Source organism: Athene noctua, chromosome 4 (assembly GCF_965140245.1).
Source record: "Athene noctua chromosome 4, bAthNoc1.hap1.1, whole genome shotgun sequence".
Lineage (NCBI taxonomy): Eukaryota > Metazoa > Chordata > Aves > Strigiformes > Strigidae > Athene > Athene noctua.
In genome coordinates, this window is record NC_134040.1 from 36,373,323 (window position 1) to 36,397,915 (window position 24,593).

The window sequence follows — 24,593 nt, forward strand, 5'->3', positions numbered from 1 at the left end:
ATTGAACATTTAGCAACAAGTGTTTGGTATTGTCACTTTCCTCGTATATGAAAGATTATGTAGCTTAAGGGACATTAAAAACATTTTTAATATTAAACCAACCACGCCTCTGGCTCATTGCGATCCTGTCAAGGGCAAGTTTCTCATGTTTACAAATGAAGATGGAAGGGATAGTAGGCAGCTGGGAATGTGCACAGTATTCATAGCTTGAAGGAAATTATATCCTTTCTACTTAAGGTTTGCATAACTAAATAGTTTCATTCAGTTTTTACACTGGGCTTTGGGAAACTGGAAGACCTGTTTCATAAGCACAGAATGCACCAACCCATTCCCCAGGGTTGGCACTTTGTATGCTTGGCAACTTCACAGCTGGAAAGATCTTCTCTTTTAGGAGCCAGTACAGTAATTGGGAGACAAAGCTATGACAGGCTGAAAATGGCTTTTGGTTTGTGTTTACTCTGGTTATACTGAAAGAAAAAGGTTAGCCAGCTGAGGGGGATGGAAAAAACAAGCTAGATTTCACTAGCCAATTGTTTTCTAACTCTTTTTGAAGTAGTGTGCAACCAATGCAATTCAAATCAAATGGGGATATTAATTTAAGCAAGGTTGGAGATGCATTTTTTGTCTATTTTTGCTTGCATTTCACTTAGCACACAGGAGAAGATGCAGTGAACTGCTACCTGTGTATCAGACAGACATCTTACTTTGCTGTCACTTGATCAATATACAGGTCTTTGTGGCATGACTAAGTGGTGTGATGTAATAATGATGAGAAACAATGGGGAAAAAGGAAAGACGTGACTGAGCAGATGGTAATTCTTATTCCTTATACACCCAGGGACACACACGGAGAAAGTTATAGGTATTTTCATTAACAGCACTTTCAGTCTCTGCTAAATTGAATGATTCTTTCAGCTAGATTACTTCATCATCTGTCCCAGGTATCAACAGACAGAGTAAGAAAAGCTGTGGCAATAAATGTGTGCAGCTATGCTTGTAACAAAAGTATGTCCTGACTGAAGGGTTGTATACTGATGTGACTGGCACAACTACAGGAAGAATACATGGCTACAGGAAGGTGTGATGAGCGAGTAACATCTGGAAATTCACTTAAAACTTGTTTGGTATGGGAAAGAAGGTTGAAAAGTCCATACTGTCATTACTACAATAACACAAGGAAATACTTCTAAAAGAAATTCTATCTGGATTACTCTTTTGATGGGTTTGGTGCTTAGAAATACATAAAATATATTCCCTCAGGGGTGTTTACCTCCCAAGAGAGTGCCTGAAAGAAGGCACAACTGTAATCGCTGTTGTACAACTCAGGAAAAAAACACCTAAAGGCCCAGCAGCAGGAGAGGATGTACTCTGCTTTAGTACAGTTTGCACCTGCTTCAGCAACACTCAAGAGCGAGCCTGCTGTTTTCTGTGTTTTTATCTTCTAGCTTCTAAAGTCCTTTTAAAAGTATTTAATTTTGCATCAGTACAAAGGAAACTGAGCACTGAAATGTGTGTGTGTGTGTATCAAATGTGAGGAGAAAAATGTGTGCATTTTTCTCTGTCCCATCACTTCCCTTGCACAGACACAATCGGGTTATTCCAGACAGAAGTTTCACCCTTTAATGGGAGAGTGTATCTTTTGAATAATAGCATTTTGTCTAACCTGAGAGTAAGAAAGATTGCTTTAGGTTCTCTATCTGGATAACTACTTGTCCTGCTATTTAAGAGAGCTGCTGGGAAACCTTTATCAGTGAAGTATGAGAGAATGGCTGGCAGCTCTCGGGAAAGTTGATCCCTCTCACTTGAGGAAACTGTTCCCGTTCCTGCTATTAAACTGAAAATTTGGGCAGAAGTACTAGAATTTTAACCTACTAATTATGGTGCATGCTGGCAGCTCCGATTTGTGAATGTTCAGAGTTGAGCCTGCAGTTCATTTCACAGAACAGATGTTGGTACAAACTGAACGCAAAGCAGGTAAGGTTCAGCTGGTTTTTAACGATTTATTCCTGGGGTGAGTAGACAGACAGCATAATGTTAAGGTTTTTTTTAAAGATTTGTAATCAAGCAATGACATTCAGTAAACCTAGAGGGGTTATTTTTAACTCTACCGTATTTGATTTTTGCAGCTTTTGTTATTTTTCCTTGGTGATTTTTATGCAAAGATCAGCTTAGATTTGGTTAGTCCAATGCCTCTGCACCTGGTTTATGTTCAGTGATATTTTGTATGAGTAACACTTTTATTTACCTGTAGAATTCACCTTTTTTACTTCGTGTTTTTTTTAGTACACTTACCCTTTTGACACTTCTGTCATTGCTGCCCTCTAGACCTTGCTTTCAGTTACTGTTGCCAAAAGAGTAATGAGAACTTGCTGATACCGAAAGCTACGACGTTTTGCTGATGTGAACTTTGTGGGACTAGTTCAGGCGTCTTTCAAATCTTGTGTGGAATGCAATTTTAAAACTTAGAATTCCCTTTGAATAAAGGAATCCTACTGAAATGCACTAAAGAGTATTTGCAATCCCTAAAATATTAAAGAAAATATTGTTATGTATGCTGAGCTACTAAAAAAATAGCTCTGTAGAAAGACAAATTTAGAATATAATCTAAAGTGTAAATTTGTTCTGTGCATTTTGCTCGATGTGGTCCCATTTCCATGGGGTGAAAACGTGACCCTGCTAAAGTTAGCAGGAGATTTGCTGTTAAATCTAGTTGGCCTGGGATTTCACTCAGAAGCCTTCTCACCAGTATTTGACTGGTGCTACTGCAAATAAATTGCATGGAAGAGGTGGGTTGGGTGAAAACCTAAAGGAAAACCTAGCAGTTTTCTGGTAGTGATTTTTTTCCACCCTTTTTCTTAGCTTTAGCTTTCAAAGACAGACTGTTCACCCAGAGAGTTGTTTCGGGGGCTGATCCAGGACTCCCTGAGGCTTATATAAAGAGCCTCAGTCTTTTTAAGCTTGTTAATGTTTTTCTAGGCAAGGAGTCCAGCTCCTTAATTCTGAATAACCTGTCAGGGTTTTGATTGAAGCTGACACCTAAGAAGGTATAAGAATACAGGCTTTGGTAATGCTGTGAGCTACACAGTTCTGATAGATTCTAATGCAATGTTATAGTAAGTCACATGCTTGCTCATAAAATCTAGAAAAGTTGTCTGTTCACTTAAGAATAGGTATTCTTCTTAATGCACAATATGCAAGTGTAAAATTAATATCTCAGCAGAATTAAATGGTGTTTTGTTGTTTCCTTTTGTAACACAAGCTGAAATATGGAATTTTGCCAGCTTTTTAGCAATCCTTGGTTTGAATTTACCATATTGAACTACCGCTGCCACAAGGTTTTATGTCCCTTCCTTCCCAAGCCATGTTTTTTTTCCATCTCCTTTCCATTCTTTGCTTCCTAAAGCTGCTTGACTGCTCTCTTCTTCCCTCACCAATCCAACTTTGCAGCCTTCTTTTAGTTCCCTGCTGTGATGTCTTCTGTGGTCTTTAAAAAACCCCAACAGTTATGTTGAAACCAGACACGCTCCTGTAAATTCTTCAAGCCAGGTGTTTTCAGCTGAATGGCAACACTGGTGATTTATTTGCTCTCTTCTGCTCTGTATCCCTGGTAATTCCTCTCAGTTACTTTACTGAGTCCAGAAGCCTCTTATTTGAACTAACACATTTCATAGAATATCTAGGCTTGATTTTTAGATTAAAGGCATAAATAAGTAAAAGGAAAAACATAACTTTCCATGCTAATATGTTCTAGTAATTCATCATCCTTACTGAGGAAAATGTGTGTTTACAAAAGCTCTAGTAGTCTAGCTTCACCTTTGGGCTACGAATTCTTTTAGTGACAGTGCTAGATTGAAGAGTTGTTTATCACTCTTGGTTTTGTCCTAGAAAAAACATTTTTACTTTGCAGTCAAAGTACCTTTTAGTATCCTTTTGAGCTTTTGAATTCCAGTCAGAATCCAAACCTGTACCTCTGCACAGTGCTGCTTTGTTATGTAAATTTATTTGCCAGCTAGAGCTGCCAGGATTCTTGCCACAGCACTATTTTACACAATGTGGATATCTATATGTACTTCATTCCTAACATGAAGTACTTTTTCAGTGAGGCAGTAATTAGTCTTGTGTCCCTTTTGCTGTGTCTACCCTGCTTTCTCCAAGGTCTTGTTTAACTGTGGAGAGCAGAACTGTGTGCCAAGTTCTGATTCTTAGTAATGTAGAGAAGTACAATAACCTTGAAGCTCCTAATTGCTGTTCTCCCCTTTGTAAAATGAAGGGTTCTCTAGCTCCAGTACTGCAGTGGAAGACGATTTATTATTGGTATTTTTTTCTGCTTTGCATAATAGATCCATTTCAGAAATGCATCTTCCACGACAAGGTGCCTCATTCCTTACATACGATCTACTTCATATTTTGATAAGATCATAGAAATGTCTGTAAAACTTTGCAATTTGAGGTATTGAAACATGGGGTTTATTTTAATAGACTCTGCCTACTAAGCAGCTCATTTAGTTCACCAAATTTTTCCCTGTCCTTGTGAAGCACGGAAACAAACTCTACAACTCAGAAAGAGTTATAAAGCAGGCATGTTTATTCCGGCCGGGGTGCAAGGGGATTTCTCCACAAAGCTTGCACACCGTCTCTGGCAAGTAGCCAGATATTTATTACAACAAAACATACATATTCATTTGGAAGGGCTGGGTTATTACAATTAGTTCGGGGAATAGGTGTGATTCTTAGAATTATTCAAGGAGAGAAGTATGTGGTCCTCTTGCAGTGTCCCGCTGTTAAGCAAAGTCCAGATGTCTCCTTCCTCTTCATGGATTTTTCAACTTGGCTTCCTGTGCATGCTCTCTGGCCCTTTGGTTCCTCTCCAGGTTGTAGAGTCGGCCTTTTACCTGTTTGTTTTGTTAATTGGAACTTTTGTGTCTGTTAAGATGTCCCAGAAAGTAAGTCCTTTAGCTGGCATGTCTCCCCCTTTATCTCAAAGACAGGGATTAGTTTACTCTCTATCCTGTTTTCTGTAAGAATGTTATCTACTTAACATTGCCTGAGGGCTAGCATTCCTTTGGGTTTTTTGCTTTCCACAGATCACTTGCCTCTCATTTTTAATGTTTTTAACAATCTGTTATCATCAAGTATTGCCACAAAAGATGTATTTCTAGATCACAAAAGGAGCAGATTAGCATCCCAGTGAGTAGTAATCTTTGTTAATCCCAATTAGAAATAGTGCTTTCTGAAAGAGAGTAAGGTCTGCCAGCTGTTTTATTATTGGCACCTACTACATGTGTTTGAAGAGCCCATGGATTTGTTGTTTTCTAAAAACATGGTGTTCAATCTTTTCTGGTGGCAGTTTAGAAATTGGCTTGTGATGCTTTAGAAAGTAGTTCCTTCTTCCCATGTAGTACAAGGCCCTCAATCTGCTTCTATTGATAAAAAAGAAATCTCTGCTGAACATTTCTGTCCTTCCTGCATCATTAGTAGTTTAATCATCTCTTTGTAAAAAATGATGTTATTTAGGTTTTGAATCTTTGGCGATGGAAAGAATGATTCTTTGATTTACAAGTGTTTAACTTTTTTTTTTTTTTTCCTTGTATTGTTGTCTCTAATCAATACCCAGTGTCAGGGCAGGCCCAAAACAAGAGAGGAGAAAATAGCATATGAAGGATCTACCAGGCAATAGCTTAAAGAAGATGATCTCTACCTGCTAACCAGTTCTGTTCTGATGACAACAACAGCTATCAAAGACATAATACTTACAATCATCCCCTTTGAATGGATACAAGCATAACCCTGACACTTGGCACCTGATAACTTCTATTTCACACTGATTGCTCTCTGTTTTTCATTAGCTGGTGTGTTGCTGTTTTCCAAATTTGCTGCCTTCACATCTCTAGTCAGACATGCTGGGTATTTGCAGAGTTGCTGTCTTCTTGATCGTGGCTTTTTAGTACTTAAGACCCTTGGTTCGTAAAAGCTAGAAAGTCATATTTGTAAAAGCCTCATTATTTTCTGCTATATACAACTGTCCTTGCAGAGTAAGATTCTTCTCTAGCCAGTAGCCATAGCGTTCAAATCTGTACCCTTCATGTGCGTGTAATAAATAGGATGTGTATCTGAAGTGGGAGCAGACATCCAGAGTAGTACTATTTACACTATAAGCTGACTGTATGGAAGCAACTCCACAGGTACAGCAAGTATTTGTGAAGGTGCTGCCCTCTGTTTTGCCTTTATGCTTGAACATTTTTTTTTATTTTTTTTTTTTTTCCCCTGGCATCTTACAAGGCCTGGATGAAGCAGCGAAGATGCTTTGGCAATTCTGAAGCTGAACCAGCTTTGAGAGCTACTTGCTCACCTGCCATGCATCTAGTAAGAGAATAGCATTTTTGTTTGTTTTTTGAGGACATTCTCAGCTAAAAGAAAGAGAGTCCTGAGCCTCATCTCATGTTGATACTACTCCACTGACTCTGTTTCTTCTAATAATAACAGCATATGACACCTAGGATTTAGATGAGATTTGACTGGGACTGAACTGTTAATTTCCAGAATTTTAAGAAATTAAAGGTGGGTGCTAAAAAGTAGTTCTAGTGCTGTGCCAGTGTGAATGAGATTAAAACCAGGGCTCTGTACATCTTGAAAATGCTCTCAAACAGAACCTGTTTTATCAGCATCACAACAAGGTCTGCTTCTGAAGAAGTCAGCTGAGAGGGAGTTTTGGCTGATGTTATGGCTTTTCAGAAATTACTTTTCAGTTCCATAAGTTTGCTAGATTCAAACGGTAATACAGACTTTTAGGAAAAAGTACTTGATTTCTTTCCTGGCTTTTCATGGAAGCCCTAAATGCTTTAGCTGCAGCTGTATTAAGAGTTCAAATTCATTTTGGAGTGTGATCTTTGATATTCCACTAAAAGCTTTTAAAATCTTAATGGTGAAATGCTGGGGTTTCAACCCCAAGCCCCAAATGAAGGTTGACATATGGGTGATTCCCACAGCCCTTCACAAAGGAGTGGTGAGTTTGCCTTCAGGCTTCCCTCCAGGGTGGGGCTGTCCTGGCAGGGAGAGCCATTGGGTAAAGGAGCCCCAGGTGTCCTGCTTTAAGTAAACAAAGGTCAGGTGTCCCACTGAGGGGATAAAAGCTGGGACCACTTGCAGGTGGAGTGGAGTGTGTGTGCCTGTGGGGTGGATGCACTTTGCAGTGTATCCTGTTGGGGAAGGACCTCCTTGGAACTGGACTCTAGTTAGGTCTGGCTTTTGTAAACGTGGGCTGTGTAGAGATTCATTATGTGGCTTCCTTGGTCTTATGTATTTGGCTTGTTGACTCGGTTGTCTCCCGTCCCTGCTATGGGAGGCTGCATGTCATCATTTATTCCACCCATTGTTGGTTGTGTGGTGTCATTGTTTGGGTCAGTGGGATTGATGTCGATCATGTATAACCTGACTGATTTGTTTGTACCCCCAGTGCTCACCCATGTACTGACCCTTTTGTGACAAATACAGTTTGGTTATTGGTTCATCTTTATGCTGGCTGTGTCCTTTATGCTAGGCTTAATAATTGGCAAAACAAATGGTGAAAGCTAAACTGTGAAATATTAATTATGTTCATCATTATTTGAGTATATTGAAGGAATTTAAAAGGCAATAAAGGGACTTTTGCAGCCTAGAGCACAAACTTTCTCACACTGTTTTCTTGTCAGTGCAGTGGTTGTCCCAATGTAACTTACTGGGATTCAGATAAAACTAAAATTCCCCAGGATGTTTGCACTGAATACAGTGAATACTGTTAAATCTGGAATTTTGTTAAGTAGCTGTGGTTGTCTGCACAGCTATGTTCTCATAGTGCCTGAGTTAATTGCTGGGGCAAGGAGGGCAGCTAGGCTTTTGCCTTCATTGGTCTTCATCTGACCACCCAATTATGCGTGTTTAAAGGTACACACTGAGAACTGCTCCTGAACACTCCTATTTCATTTGTCAAAAACATTTTCATGCTTGTTTTAAGTTAAATACCATATTTAAACACTCATACCAGCATATGCATCTGTGAAGATATATGTTAATAGAAAAGGAAATAGTCTTAAAAATGTCTTAAGGAGTGCAGTATAGAAAAACTAAACAAATGCACAGGAAATTGGCAAGCTTTAAGGTTCATTTCTTTGTACATAAGGATTTCATGGCCGACTACTTGTTTTTAATCATGCAAAACACAGTACAGAGAAGTCTGTTAACTTTTCAAAATCGTGTATTAAATAATTTCTAGCTGGTATCTTTTCACTGAACTAAAGATTAAGATAAAATGAATTCTTAAAAAAAAAAAAAGAAAAGAAAAACAAAACAAAACCAACTATCTTCTTGCTTATATAGTAATTGTACTGAAAACTACTGTCCTGGTTTCAGCCAGGATAGAGTTAACTTTCCTTGGGCTGGGAGGGAGCACAGCTGGAGGGTCGGGTCTGGATTGGCCAAACCACCACACTTACATCTTGCCCTTCAAAATCCATGGTAATCTCTTGTACTTTCTATAATCAGACTATATATAAAAAAATTTTTTTCCTCTTTCCTTAGCAAATACATTTATCACCTATGGTAGCCCAATGCCTCTTCCAGTCCCTTTTGCATAGATTTAACTGCTTTCTTTGAACAGCCCACAAGTCTGATTTTCACTTAACTTGTTTTGCCAGCTTACGTAGCATTACTGTGTTAAGCAGAATGTCAGATCAATTTCTGTGGTTTTTTGTATAACTATTGCAGGGATTATTAGAGCTTCAGGCTTCATAAGTAGATTATTTTCCTGAGGGGTACCCAAGAATGTAAGAAATATGTGGATTCTAAAATATGGTTCTACAAAGCTTCAAAATCTTCACACTTGTTTAAAGCATGGCTTCAAGCATATGTATTAATATGCTCTCCATGTGTTTCTCTCAACACCTACATAAGCTCAAGTAAATGGAACTATGGTAATTTCCCACCCCCCATTTTTTGCACTTAGAGCATGTAGACAGAATTATTGAAGATCAGCTCTCATATGTTACTGCTATAACTTGCTCAAGTGTTGAAACCCTCTGATTGGGTTGTCTTTCCACATCACACTACTTCAGTGGGCTTGACTAATTTGGTGGTTCCTACGGAAATTTCAGCTGGTCTGTTTTGTTCTTTTCATAGGTTGGTTGGTTCAGTGCTTGCAATAGAAGGGTTCACCAAGATTGGTATTAAAAGCTTTAAAGCAAAATCTTCATTTTCTTACTAGCACTAACTTAAATCAAAACCAGAATGTCTTGTTTGCACCAGAACATAGTTTTTTTCAGTTCTCTTATTTTTACTACAAGGCTCTTTCTCTGTCTTTTTAGCCATAAGACAAAATTTAAAAGAACATGAGAGAGAACAGGAAAGAAGGAAGGCTATAGGAATTTGTCTACAAACACTGATTAGAATTTCTTCATGTCTCAATCTGTTTAAATCAGAAAATTTTAGCCTAAGAAATTTAAAAGATAACATTAATAGACATTTAGAAACTTCTATAACTTACTGTTGAAATTAACCTATCTTTAGACCACCCCCCCTTTTTTTTTAAATTAAATTTATGCATTTTCCTTCGTTTCCCATTACTGATGAGTTAATGTGTTCCGTAGCTGTTTTGTTGTAACTATAACATGAGATAATAGAATTCTTTGGCGTTTGCTTGAATGTATATGGGTAAACAGGCATGCACATCTTTTAGTCTCTGATGTATTCAGCCTGTTGTTATGAGGTATGTAAAACATATCAGGAAGGTTTTTGTATATGAGGCAGCTGACACATTTTTTTGTCATTGCTTCAAAACGGTAATAGAAGTTGAATGGAAACTAAAGCAAAACACAGTTTCCCCAGTCAGCTGATGTTGTATTGTTAATGTGTGGCAGCAGATAAGTTCTTCCTGGATGGCATGATAAGATTTTTCTTTTTAGGAGAAAGTCAGTGCTGTAAGTCAACTCCTTGGACAACAGATAAAGTCAGTCTCTTTTCATCTGCTTACCTGACATCTTTGGTAATACTGGATTTCGGTTCCCCTAAAAATACTGAGTAACTATTTCTCAAACCTATCACTTAAGGAGGATTGTTTTCCAGATTAGGACGTACTTAATTAAAGGATGTCATTTTCTAGTGCCGCTGAAATTGATGACTTGATGGACAACGATGTTTCTTCCTGAAGACCTGACATGCCTGAGGCAGTCTTCTGTCTTCCTCTGGTTCTTTCAAATCCCAGATTTTTTTTCTTCTACATGTCTTTTAGCAACTCTTCTTTATCTCATTCCTTTTTTTCATATGTTATGTATCAGTAAGCTCTGCAGAAATAAATTCATCTACAGTCTCTGTGTTCACGTGGGTCTGTGATTTGTCTTTCTAATGTCTTTGATAGCATATTTCTGTTCCATAAATGTTGTTAGTTATGGGAAATTTAAGTATGAGGATTAAATGTGCATTCAAAATATGATTGTCTCCTAGTTTAACCTGTTGTAATTAGAGAGGCCTATAATTCACTTAACTGGTGCATCATCTGAATACATAGATGGACAATTAGGAATTGAAGTATAGATTCAAAGTGCAAAATCTGAATCCAGAGGGCATTTATAAATAACACAGAGTTAATTTAACTTTAAAATGCTTTTCTATTGGGTATTGATCAGGCCATTTAGATGTGTGATACATTCAGGAAAGTGTGGTTATTCCTTTCTCTGTCATTGTCCAGGAGTTAGGGAAAGAAAAAAGAAGATATAAATCTGTTCCATATAATATGTCTGTCTCAAACAAAATACAAATTTATTTGTTCTGCTCAACATGCATCTCCTATAGTACTGAAAAAGTTTGTAGGATAGTGTGGGATTCAGTTTCAGATGTTTGGAACTCAAACTGAATTATGCAAAATGGAAATTGAAATAGTGACAAGTTGCAAACTTGTTATCTGGTTTCACCTAAACTTCCTTGAAGTTCATTGTCAGTATCAGCACAGAGTTCTCAGTATTAACCTCTTTGATATCTGAGTCTAATATTTTCCATTTGTTTCCATTTGTTTCAGCCTGTTATCAGTTCTTAAGTCAGCTATTCTGAAACATTAGAAAATGCAGTTCAGTATTGTTATTCATCTGTAAAAAATTAATTGAAGGTATTTTAATGAAGAGAATATGCAGACCAGATGTTGCTCAAAGCAGTATCTTCCAAAGGAAGTTATAAGGGGGTTGTGTCCCCAGAGGCAAGTCTCTGAGTCTCCAGAACTTGTGATGGGTACAGCTGCTTCATTGATAGCAATGGTTTTGATGAAGGTGATCTCACATTCTCCTTCGTTAGCTTCATCTTCCATGTAGACAGAGGGAAAAGACATTGTTCTCTTCCTAAAGCAGGGCCTTGTCCCATCTGACTGATCATTGCTTGGATGAGGAGGAAGTGTGTAGGATTTTCTACTTCCAGTGCTGTGACCAGGATAATACTTCTTAAGGTATTTGACTTCTCGCGTGTCATTTGAACTTACCTGGCACCAGTGATGAGACCAAACTTTCCAAGGTCAGCCATGCTCCTGTCCATTACTGTGGCTTGTGCCCTTCTTACCCAGTATGTCTTTCACTTTGTTATGCAGGAAATGGCTCTACAGGTCAGCAACCATCGCATTAGCCTTATCTAGGAAAGAAACATCTCTGAAGTTAGGTGGCTTCTTTCATCGGTGTTGTAGAGGTTTATGACATTTCTTTGTGGTTGCAGATAAGTGGTGAATAAAATATTCTTATTCTCAGGTAGCAAAGCTCTTTCTCACTTCTCAAAGGTACTGTCTGTTGTTCAGCCTCAGCCTCTACCTAGTAATGGCACTTTATGAAGCCTTCCCTAATGACTGCCTGTAGTATCAACTGTGTTGCCTAGTTTTGACATGTTGATGTAATTTGGGGAATTGTGAAGGCCATAACTTCCCAAGACAACCATCATGCTTATGAAACCTGCAGATTCAAACTATAGATCAGTCAGCTGCCTCTTGCTGGAACACTTTAAAGGTCAAACTACAACACAGATCTCTTGCACTGATCCTTGATTTACAATACCTCCAATGCCTCACTGTGAAGCCTCAGCTTTTTCAGGGACCTGAAATGTCAAGAGTATTAAAGTATGTTGTAAGAGAGCATTGATTCAGGGGAGGAACTTAATTTATGATTAAAGTTACCATTTGCATTATGTATGCGTAGTTTTATCTCATGTTAGCACACATTGAAAGTTACCTTTTGGAAAATGTAGAGGCTTTCTATTTATAAAGCAAGCTCTGCACTTCTGAGTTATGATTAGCCTAAGATAATTGCATCCTTTGTGCACTGAACATGTGTGTTGTCAGTCATGATGTTATTTTTGCACAGGGAATGATAAACTTGGTAATATATCTTTCCTCTCTAATTAACTTGACGGTTATGAAATGTAATGCATTTTGGCACTGACAATGTAACAGCATAACTGAAATGATATTTTGTTCAGGACAGAGTATGCAGGAGTACTGGGTAGAATGAATGTATCCATTGATCTTTCCCCCTGCTTTCTCCTGAAGGAGCCAGACAGGTTCAAAGAATTGTTGTTCTCTGAGACAGGGATTGCATTTTTAACTGTGTAAAGAATGCCATTTGAAGAACAAATACACAAAGAACAGCCTTTTTTTAAGATTGTCATGTATATCCACTCAGCTGTATATATCTATCTACATCACTTTGATCTCATCCCAGCATAGTGAACAAAATAAGCTTCTTCATGTAATCAGGCAGTTCAAACAATAGTAGTCTACCTCAAAATCAGGCCTGGGGTTCACTTGAAAGAACTGTGGAGTTTTCTTCCAATCCAGGTAGTAAATTTTGAATTTTTATATTCTGTAAGATTACAATGCATAGTCAGTTCATCATAGTTACCATGACTGGAACATGACACTATACTTTTTATTAAATCTGGTCAATGTGAGGCATCAGATAACTTTGTTGTTATATGCTAGCACAGTCATAGTCAGTGACTAAGCTGTTGGGAAGGAGACAGCAAGTTCAGGTGATGTCACTGTCAGGTTAGAGATTCCTTTTGGATTAATTTCATTATAGCAAAAGGGATAGGGGATAGTTTAAGACCAGATCCAAAGATTTTCTCTGCCGCGTAATGTAGTTTCTAGGACAGAAAATTAAAGGGTATTTTTAAAAAAACAAATGTGCACTAGTTAATCTGCAGTTATTTAATAATCTTTTCTGCAGATTCAAGGATTAGCATGAAGGAAATACGTGCCAAATTAGTACATTCATAGGTAGAAGATATCATTCTCCTTTGGGTACCACATGCAGTAATTCAGTCATCAATTTTTCTTCAGTGGCAATTATTTATTTGGCAGTTTGGTTCTTCTTAGACTTTCAGCAGTCATCTCCTAATTTCAACCTGCTCCATGACTAAACGGCATTGGCATCATTTGTTTGCCATGTCATGAAATTGCTGTTAAGCTTTCTTTACTGTGATGCAGTGTGTAAGTAATGAGGAAGCTCCTACCAGGTTTAACTTATTTGCTTCATTAGCTCTGTGAGCAGAAAAGAGTGAGGTTGTATTCAGAAGCTTTCATTTCTGTTTTGGGTACCTGCTTTACCTTCCTTTACACAGGCTTGCCTAGAGAATGTCCTGGCCAAATGTGATAACATGAACACTGTTCACAGTGCTCCAGTGCTTCTCTTTATTGTCTCCAAAATGTAATTATATAAAAATTATCATTCTTTTGAAACACAGTAAGCATGCTTCTTCAGGCAACGCAGATGGCACTCCCTTTTGAGGATATCAAAGGACTGGGTGTATGGGCAAGCAGCCTTCGTGTGTGAAGAAATCAAAACTGTCACTGAGTTACAGGGGCAGAAAATCAAGAGGAAAGGAGGCAGAGGCAGTCATCGCTTCTTGTAATGCCGATCCTTGTTAGACAGATACTGATTTCTATCAGGTTTCTGGAGAGGCTCCAGGTTATCACCCTGTTGTGGAACTGAACTTCAGCCAGTGTGGCTGGAGGGTTCAAGGAAACCTTTTTGCCACCATCTGTCCTCATCTATGAGTCTTACTATGGCTCTGCTAAATAGCCACATGGCAATGATCTTTAAGACTGAGCAGGCATTTCACCAGGGAGTAAAAGGGAAGGCCTCTGAAGCATGGAAGGAACATATCTTATGTTTCTGTGGTACCTCTTGGCACCTCTCCAGAATTTAGACAGGTGTCTATGGAGCCTGCTGACCAGTCTTTCTACTGTCATTTAGAGTTTGTTACTTCCTGTATTAATTTCCCTTGGCTGCACTGTACTGCCATCCATAAAGCACGTTTATCATACTGCCCTTTAAAAAGCTTGAAGTAGAGTCTGTAAGGCGCTTATATTCTCATGATAAAAGAATCATTGCTAAAAATCATATTCCGTATATTGTTCTCACGATATTTTAGTGATTTGGCAGATCATTTGTGCAAGTAATCAGACATGACAGCTTGCAAATGGATTGATAGCTGTTTGAAACAAATGAAACTGAGGAATTAGATTAGATGTATTAGGTTGGATTAGGATCAAAGCCCAGGCAGAGCCTATGTGAGACCATGACTGGGTAAGAAAACTTCTAATGAAGAATTTATCACATATGTCGTTTTATCAGTTTGAATGGCTTGCAGAATTCTTGAATGTGTGTGTTATTGTGAAGGTCTGGTGCAATAGACTTTGGTGTATGGATAGCTTGTAAACTGAATACCGCACAATTTAGACTAGTTAGATGAATTGGTTGATGCTGCTTCTTCTACAGTGGCAGGTAGTTTCTCTAACTTAAACATGGAAATGAAGGTGATACTTCTCAATATATTTAATGCAAAAAAGGATGGTGGTAGAAGAACAAATTCCCACATGACTTCTTTCAGGACAAATACAGTCCAGAAAAGCAGAGGCTTTAGTATTAGCTTTACTTACAAACATTTTTCAAGGAACACTCATCATGTTTTGCAGGCAGTGTACTTATTTAATAGTCTTCTGCATAATAAAAATCCATGAACCATCCAGAGAAAACAAGTGACAAGGAAGTTCTTAGTTTCCTTTTTTTGATGAAGATTTTTTTTTTTTCTGGCACAGAAATGGTTAGCTAAAAATTAATTTTTCTGCTTGTTCAAATTAATGTGAAAAATTACTTAGCTTCTCTTGGGAACACGTTCCAGGTTTTTAGTTTTTTTGTTGTTAACTTCATGATTCTGATGTTCCTTTACTCTGCCTGTGCTTTTTTCTCTCCTTTCTCTTTGGTTGTTTTTTTTTTGCTTTTTTTTTCCCTCTGAGTCTAGCTAGAAAACTCCTATTTCCCATCTGTCTTGTATATATCTTGTTCGACCATAGGCCTGATTTCAGAGTAGTTTGTTGTTGTTTGAGCTGTCTGGTTACATGAAGAAGATTAATTTGTTCTTAAATTAAATGAGGAGTAGGAGTTAGACTTACCTCATAACAAGCAGAGTATGTAGAACTATGTATGTGATGACCTCTAAAAAAATTCATTGCATCTCTGTAATGCTATAAAGTTGCTCTCAGGAACAACTGGAGATTCCTTGGATGGTGGTAAGGAGTGTATTTGTGTCTTTATAACACACATCCTTCTACTGTACCTCTGTCTCAGTCTCTGCCTCATTTCCCCTTCTTGAACCCTCCACTTTTAAATTTTCCATCCCTTTCTAAAAAGAGGAATGTTTCTAAATGGAATGTGTCGTGGCTAGACTGCAGTTATCCATGACTGAGGCTGTTAGAAAAACAGACAATAATTAGACAAGCCTGTGATACAAAACTTTTCTCCTTATTTTTTCTTCTGATTGTACTACTAAATGCTATTAAATGCAACTCCCCTCTACCAACAAACTCAATTTATTTAGAAGTGCAGTGATGATGGTTTGTTGCAAGTATCAAGTTCCCTTTTTCCAGAACAAAAATTCTTGGGCTTCTCGTGAACTCCTATAGTGGAAAACATTTATAGTTTCTGGACCAGCAGTAAGTTTGTTTGAGAGCTGCTTTTACCATCTGATCTCTCACAGCATGTTCATATATTGGAAAAACTCTGAGAACTGGGAAATCCTAGGTGATGGAAAACACCTTCCCAACCATGCAGGCTAAACCATGCTCCTCCATGCTAATACAGCAAATTGGAGCATGGCTCTTGTGTTCCACATTGGCATGGATGAACAGTGTGTGATGATGACTTCCACCAGATAAATAGTTTTAGTATAGAATCACGTAGTGCAGCAAAGCATGTAATTGTGAGGCTTTAAGGACATTTTTTCTCTTGAGTTAATGGCTTCCAGAAAGAGAAACTATAGACTACAGAGATACAGTGTAAATGACAAATTTTAAGAGAAGGATACAATACTTGATTAAGGTGGAGGATGACAGAGTCTGGGTAAATATTACTAATTCATGATAAAACCAGGCCAAAGCAACTAAGGAAAAGAACATGCATGAAAACAGTGGAGCCACAAATGAAGTCATGTTCTTTTGTGATCGAGAATATGGGAGCAGATCGGGTTTTTTAATATAAAATGCATCGACTTTTTGTTATATCGAGTCCTGGAATGGGAGTGGGGAAGGGTGGGCAACCAAAGGCAAGAATGGGGTGTGACTTTTGGTCTCCTGCATTACAGGCTCGCCTCATGTTTCACTGTAGGCACTGGCTCATCGTTCTCAAATTACAAATCTTTTAGTCAACTTCCAGGTCTCTTGGAATTCGGGAGGATGAAAACACAAAATCCTCATAATTAGGTTAGATTTAAAAGCAGAAGACAAGGTAATTCAACCCGAGCATGCCAACCCTCCAACACAAGCTGCAATAATGAAAGTGGCTCCAATGCATTATGAACAACAGCGTGCCTGTTCCTTTAACCCTTGCTGTCCAAACGCATCAAACAAAAATATCTTGAGTATAAGCAGCTTTATGTAGATTCATTAAGGCCTCAAAATTTCTTGATAACTGAAATCAGACATGAGTTATAAAAGGCCTATTAAATACTGATTTAATGTAACAGTCTTGACTGTAGTGCAGTACTGCTGTTTTACATTTGTGCACTCAAAATGATCAGGTGTACTCTCTTGTCACCTAATTTTGGTAGTGCTCTTTTACAATATCTACAATTTTTTCTTATTTTTGACTTGTATATGCTTAAGGAAAACTGTGATACTATACAGCAGCCACTTTTGATATGTATTCTGCATTTTGTGTTTAGGTGGTTTTTTTTAAAAAGTGATTTTATAACTTGCTTACTCTTTGTTTTTATTTGTTTTTTTCTTCGAAATCAACTCTAGTGTCTTTTGAAATGTTGGCATGTCCTTAAAATGGAATTTATGTTATAATCGGACTTAAGGTATTTGGAAGACCAGAGTGATGCATTTTCTTTAGAAAGCTATTTCACCAATAATTTGATGTTTCTTTAGATTTTCTTTTAGCTCAGATAAAAGAGGCTGCTTAGAATAGACCACTGAAAAAAGTGGGGTTTTTCTAGGTCAATAGCCTGTGCTTCTTATTTCAGTTCTTGAGACATTCAGGAGAGGAAAATCTACTAATTATGTCAAAAGTAAAGACAAATAACTTGTCCTTTTTTACATCTTATAATTTTGCAATTTGTGCTTATTACATTAATGTTATAGAAACAATTTATAGAAATAAAGAAAGTATTTTTAGGAACAGCAAGTCCATTTCTGAATTTTCAGTCTGAGGTTATTGCTGGCTGTTTGTTTATTTATTTAAAGTTTCTTGGAAAATATTTCTGTGAGAACAAAGTTTTCTTGAGTCTAGTAGTATGCCTGCCTGCTGCTTCTGAGTAGCATGTTAGACCTGTGTATGCCAGCAAAGAAGGAAGATAAAAGAAGATTAGGGATTAATGGCAGCTGTTTTAGCCAGTCTGCTCAGAACAGCCACTTGTTCCTTCTGAGCCAGAATGCCTGCTCATTACAAATACCAGACTCTGAATATTCCCTCATTACAATACAGCCTGATATTGTGGTACACACAAACAAAAAACCACCAAAACACTTTCTAAGTGCATCTCTGTAAATACAGGGAAAAATGAAAAGTCTAGGGCAGAGGAGGTGTTTTGCTTTGTTGTATCTTTTCAGTTGTTTTTTTTTTTCTCGGAGCATGACTTCTCTGAAAAAATAACTCCTTGAGCCATAGTACAAGATGAATTTTGTTTGCAAAAAGGAAAACTGCCTAGTTCCCACCAAATTCTACATTTCTTGACGTGCTGTCTGTCCCTTGCCCAAGAATTTTTGGAGATTTTTGGGTGGTAGGGGTATGAGTGCCCATTTGTGACTTTGCCACCTCTTGATTTTTATTTTTTTTTTAGCCAAAGTTACAGATTAATTCAGATTTTTTTCCCGCCTCATCTTCCTTTTTTAGGTTTTCCAACATTTGGAACTATTTCCCTCTTATGTATATTTACTTTCTGTTTCTGAGCTGGTAGGTTTTGTTCTTTCTTCCTTCTGTGCTTCTCCAACTTTTCATTCCTTTTATTTCCTTCACTGTTTATTCCCCTGAACTGCTTTCTGTCTTTCTGATCCCTTTCAGTAAATTTTAGCTATCCAGCAAATCAAAGCCAACAGCAAATATGCTTCCATACACAGAACAGCTGTTGTAAAGAAACATAACTTCACTTGAAGGAATTGATAGAAACACTGCCAACCACCCAAGCTAAACTGACATCTGCAATGGTGGTCGGATGGAGTCTTCACCAGAGCAAAAAGAAAGTGTCCTGCCATTTGGGTTATTAATGTACTATTCTTACTAATTTAGAACTACTGGATAAAAATTTATGCTGTCTGAGAGGGGTACAGAAAGAAAAAATATGTTTCGGAGCCTGCAGGACCCATGTGCCAAGCACATGGCCAATTTTTACCTCCTTGTATTAATCTAGTCTTTTTCCTCAAAATCTAATAACTCTTGGCATGACACCAACCCTTGCTTAGCAGTAATAAAACCAAGAAAGCAGTAACTATGGTAGTATTTTTAGGAAAACACAAAAAATGGAGGGCTCTTTTTTTATGAACCTCAGGAGTTTTTTATGAAATTTTCTTTTACAAGAGAAAACCAGTTCTGGCTTTGTTCCATTTATGAAGCTGATAGTATGAGACATCCCTTGAAGGCTTCCCTCTTTGGCCAGGAAAAGGCTGATGGACTGGGTACTGAAACATTTAGGGGCCTTATTAATTACAACATCTTGTTGGAGTACTCCATTTATCGTAACTGCAGAACTGGCAACCATCTAGTTTCATACTGGCCTGTTTTAAGATAGTTTGTTGTCATTTGCAGTGTTCTCTGTTTCTCTGAAAAATGTAAATGCAAAATATTTAATATAAAATATTTAATATGAATGCTTTTTTCCAGCAGTTGTCCCTGCATATATATTCTTCCTGAAAATTGCAAAATGGGAAGCTGCAAGATTTTACAGCTTCTGATGCATGCGCAAGTAATCTAACGAATTTGTGGTTTAGTTAGAAAATGGAGGTATTATGTGTATATTTGAAACACATTTCAAAGAATAAAGTTCTTCTGTTCGTAATTTTTAAATTAGAAGTACTAAATCCTCAACATAAAGAATGCATTCCTTAGACTACACTTTATTATCTCTTAAAAATGACAGAAAATGTATTACTTTAAAAATTGAACTGCCTCCTGCTCTAGCCTTTTCCCAGTTCTGAAATAAAGAATGGGTGAAGTTGCAAGGGGGTAAACAAGTGTTGAACCTTGTATTAATATTATGCATAGTACGAGTTCCTCAGCTATCTGATTTTCACTGAAATTAAGCAGCCCAAGGTTGGGAACCTGCTGTTGGAAGTGCACCTACAGAATGAGATGTCTGTTTGGAAAAGGGGAAAAAATTCTCTAGGAGTATGAATGGGTATCTTGGTGTGTTAAAAGATGGGGACAAAGGGTGTTGAGACATTTATCTTTTAGGATGCAGAGTTCTGTGATATTCCCAGTAGTAAGAAATTGTGTCAGTCTACTTTGAGCCTACTTTAAGCCTACAGTGTTTGGGTTCTGGTTTTGGGATCATCTTGTTTAATGCAGGCGTTCACAAAGAGCCAGGTATTGAGTTCAGTTGGATGTGATATACATACCTCTGAAAAGTGATGTGTACCTGTAGCTCTCTTGCTCTCTGATCTTTCCTGGTGATGATGAAAGCAAAAGATATTTTCTAGCGATTCATAGCGGCTGCTTTGTATCATCAGTTCCAGCAATCAGTCATCAGATCCTGTGGTCACACTGTGCTGAGCTGGCCTACGCCATAGGTGAACATATGCAATATGCTTTTGTTTCCCCACAGGGTTTCTCAACAGGTTTTTTTAATGTACTGCATGCTAACAATAACAGTTTGGAGTGTGTGTGTGTGTGTTAGTTTTCCAGCAACATTATGTTGTGACTAAATGGTTGGGGATAGTTATATGTAGATTAGACTTCCTGAAACACTTCCTGCTCTGGTAGTAGGAGCAGGCATTTGTGAAAGAAATTATCTGTAGAATACCTGAAGAACAATGAATATGTCTTTGCTAAACAGCCATATATTATAGTATATTTACCTATACATATATGTGTATTTTGTATGTATGCCTGCGGAGGCTGTATAGGTTTTCTCTGTGTGTAGGAGGGCTTTGTAGGGCAAATGGATGACAAAGATGTTGGTACTTGTGACTGAAAACAAGAGCAGAAGTGGTCCCATCACATCTGGGTTTTAGCACTGTATAGATCTACATAGCAGTTCACCAGTAATTTCACGCCTGAGAACTAGCTTTTGACTGCATTTGTTGACTAGTAGGACATTGGCTGGTTTATCATTAATTGATTTTTGAATTAAATTTTTTTTCTTGTTGTGAACCTTTTCATTAGTTTTGGTTTTAATGTAGTCTTAAGACAGAGCTTCCCTTTGTTTCCAATCCTTCATTTCTAGGCTGATAAATCTTTGTTAATTTGGAGCACAGCATGTTCAGTCTTATTTGTAAGAAAATTAGGGGAAAAAAAAACCCAAAACATTGACATCTGTCAAGAGATAAAAGTTGTGAAACAGTCACTAGGAAAGATGTCTAGTAGAAACATAATGATCATGTTGAAAAGCATTTTTTTCAGCAGAAATAATGTAATTCTTTGGGATGTTTCTAGGATTAAAAAAAAAAGCCTTTCTATTTTCTGTAGACACCAAGAAGCTCATGTGAATTTTTTTTTTTCAGAGGTCTTTTTTCCAACCTATGTGCAGCAATACAGTGTAAGCCAAAGCAGCAGCCAAACAGATAAATAGTTTTCTGAAAATATTCCAGTTAATAAATAGGTTTAGGCTTCAGTTTGCAGCTAAGGTGATTTTTCAGAAATCTCTTTTTTTTTTTTTTTTTTTTTTTTTCACAAACTTGCTGAATGACTTGCGTTTTTTGTTCAAAGACACGATTAATTGTAAGTTGTAACTACTTAAAACATCTCAGAATTATTCCAGGCTCGTAGGTTTTACCCAACTGTAACCTCACTAATTACTGGAATTACTTGCAATGTATAATCTAGGGTTGCTTCCATTTATCAGGAGAAGCCTGTGGTGGACTTTGCCCTACACTTTCTAAGATCCTGAGGCAAATCCCATAAAGATAATATTAGTATCACTTCCAACACAAAAGCAAATGAGAATTATTTGATGATTTTGATTAGATGTCAACTGGGTACTAATAGAGGATTAGATCCTTTAATCCAAAAGTTTCAGTGCTTATTTTATCCAGTGCTGCATTAGTTAGTTGATCTCATGTTGTCACCCTTCTGTGATGGAAGTACATAATTATAGAGCAAAATGGGATTTTTTTTTTTTTTATTTATTTTAAAAGGAAAATGTTAATTTTTAACAACAGCAAAAAAATGCTAGCAGGTTACAATTTTCAAAATAACTACTGTTTTTAATAAATTATTTTCTTGAAATCAAAGAATAGAAGCTTAGTCACAATTTCCAAATGTTTTTGCATGATGTATCAATATATAATTCATGATATGGTATGTTCCTTACGTGATGCTACACGTTGCCTGCATTTACTAGGAGATGCTGAATTTAGCTTGTGCTCATGTTTGACGTTGATGGGCACGTACTAGCACTATTAAAAAGAGTCAGTAATGCGAGACTACAATGTGACCCACCTAAAACCTCCCAGATATTTCTTTTCAGAGCTTAATCCCACTCCTGACAGAAATAAACTTTGCAGAAGTAAAATTTGAGTTAGTAGGTAGCTTAATTAGGTAGCTGGTGTGTTAAGACACAGGCTGTGATCCCTGAACTAGCCTTCAGCCTTTTGGAAGATGTGCCTGTCAGCTCTGGAACATCTGGGAGAGTGGACCATTGTGGTTCATGTGATGCACCTCTGTCCCTCATATCTGCAGGTGAAAAAGCAGGCTGGCTTTGTCCTGAGGTGATACAAATATACTTAAGCGATGACCTTGGGGAAATCTAGTTGTGTTTTGCAAACTAGATGTAGTATTCAGGCTACTTTTTCTGTGACCCAGGGGGGAATAAGTTAAAGAGCCAGCCATTTCGACTGAACTGGGCTTGGATTTCACTGGAGAACTACGTTGTCGATGAGAACTCCAAATATCTGGAGGTGACCATCAGACGCAGAGGATATCTGCAAGAAACCTCTTTTATCAGTAAGTAAATCTTTAATGTTTGAAGCTTCTTGCACCAGGAAAGGCAGCTGTTATGTTAAGGAGCTGTACCATAGCTGCTTGTTCCTCTGTTTACATAATAAATGCCAAATAATGAGAATAACAGTATAGATCTTTACTGCTCAGACTTGGTTGTGTGTTTCATTTTCCACTGCTGACACCAAGAAATCTGAGTGAATATGTATATTAGTAGATACAAAAACAAATCAATATAATGAACTTCTGTTTGCCCAGTGCCTGTTTCCTGAAAGCCACTTGTCAAACAACAAAACAGAGATTGGGATACTCTTTATTTTGTCAGGTGGATACATTTTGTAAATCATTAACTTTATCTATAAGAAAACAAATAAGTTCTTGAAGTAGCTGGTCTCTGCTTGTAGAACCAATTTGCGGAGAAGTTATTAAACTCACTTTACAAGGGCAGCGTTATGCTGGCCTTTCGCTATGAGAAAATCCAAAAGCTACTAGAAATTCTCGAAGGGTTGTCTGCTAGCAGAGGTGACCGATGTAGAGCACACTAACATTATGAGTGTGCTATTATGGGGTAGCAGAGTACCCAGTCGTGACAGTTCTGCAAAGTAGGAATCACAGAATTCTTTGCACCAATGGAGCGACTCAAGGAGTGCTGAGCAGAAAGGTCTTTTTCTCCCCGATTTAAAAACAAGCAAAAAGAAAAAAGGTTTAAAGTTCCAGGTCTTTCATCATTTGAACCCATGCATGAAAATATTTGCTTTGTGCAACACAAATATATCTCACTCTCATCTGACTATTAATTAAATCAGGCATTTAAAATCTAAACAGTTGTAGAATAGAACACTGGTGGGAATTTGTGAATGATTTAGGAATTAAATAATTTAGGAATGATTTCACACTCCTCAGCCTTCAGAAGCTCTTTGCTAGCCATCAGATTCTCTCACACACACAGAGGCCATTGACTTCAGAAGGATTAATCATTCTCAACTGGGGAGGTAAGGTGACTTGTATTTGCTGATGTTGAACCTTAGTGTAAAGATGCTCATGTATTTGAATGAATGCTGGGTTGAAACCCAAAGGTACTAATGAATTTCAAAACCCCATGGTGAGTTACAGATCTTCACTTCATTACATCCACAGTTGGATTCTGCCAGTATGTGTGCACCTTTGATTAAAACGAAGAAACCTAGCTGTAAAAATAAGCAGGCTTTAAAATGTGTAACAACTCTTTTTATTTTTAAAAATATTTTCTTGAGTGCCTTCTTGAGAGATATTTTTATGTATGGTACAGTCTCAAAAAAAAAAAAAAAAAAAAAGAGTGCTTGTGCTGCATTAAGTAGTAAAAGCTGAATGAATCCTGATGTCAGTTGTAGCAGCCTGCATGTGAGTTTTCAATAAGGCACGTTCAGATTTCTGGATATTGTTTTTGCTCTTTCAAAACATTCATGGTTTGTCATCCTTTTCTTGAGCTACAGCAGAGAACTGTCTGATCTGAATAGCAAACAAAACTTTGAGTTAAATCTTCATTTGCTATTTTACTTTTGAACTAGCTGAATACATCTCTAGCCCCAGCATCTGTATGTAATTACACTCTGTGTTTTTTGTTAAGATGGGAATGTGTAGTCTTTAAAACCCGTACAGTGAAAAGATTCCGCTTGAATAATACCCCAGAAGAGAGGATGGATATCTGACTAAGTATTGAAATTTAGAGAAAGGAAGAAAAAATAGGGGTGGGAGAGAGCAACAAATTTGCATAGTGTGGTGGGCCCAGTAAATCCTGAGAACATTGTTTTGTCTCACTGCACTGGAATTCTATATCAAATGACCAGTTATTTACTCACTTAGCTAGGAGAGCATCTACAGAAGCAAGACTTGGACAGATGAAAGTCGTTTAGTGTACAGCTGAAAGTGATAAAGGTACTTCACAGATCTTAAATGTGTGCAAGTCTAGCA

The 24,593-nt window shown here is 37.5% G+C and overlaps 1 protein-coding gene across 1 annotated transcript in view; it reads left to right on the forward strand.

The window, feature by feature from the left end:
- The window catches only part of FREM3 (FRAS1 related extracellular matrix 3), a 77,316-nt gene that overhangs the window by 14,798 nt on the left and 37,925 nt on the right, over nt 1-24,593 (forward strand). The window contains 1 exon segment of the mRNA XM_074904296.1: nt 22,509-22,649. Within this exon segment, the coding sequence (XP_074760397.1) occupies nt 22,509-22,649 (141 nt within the window).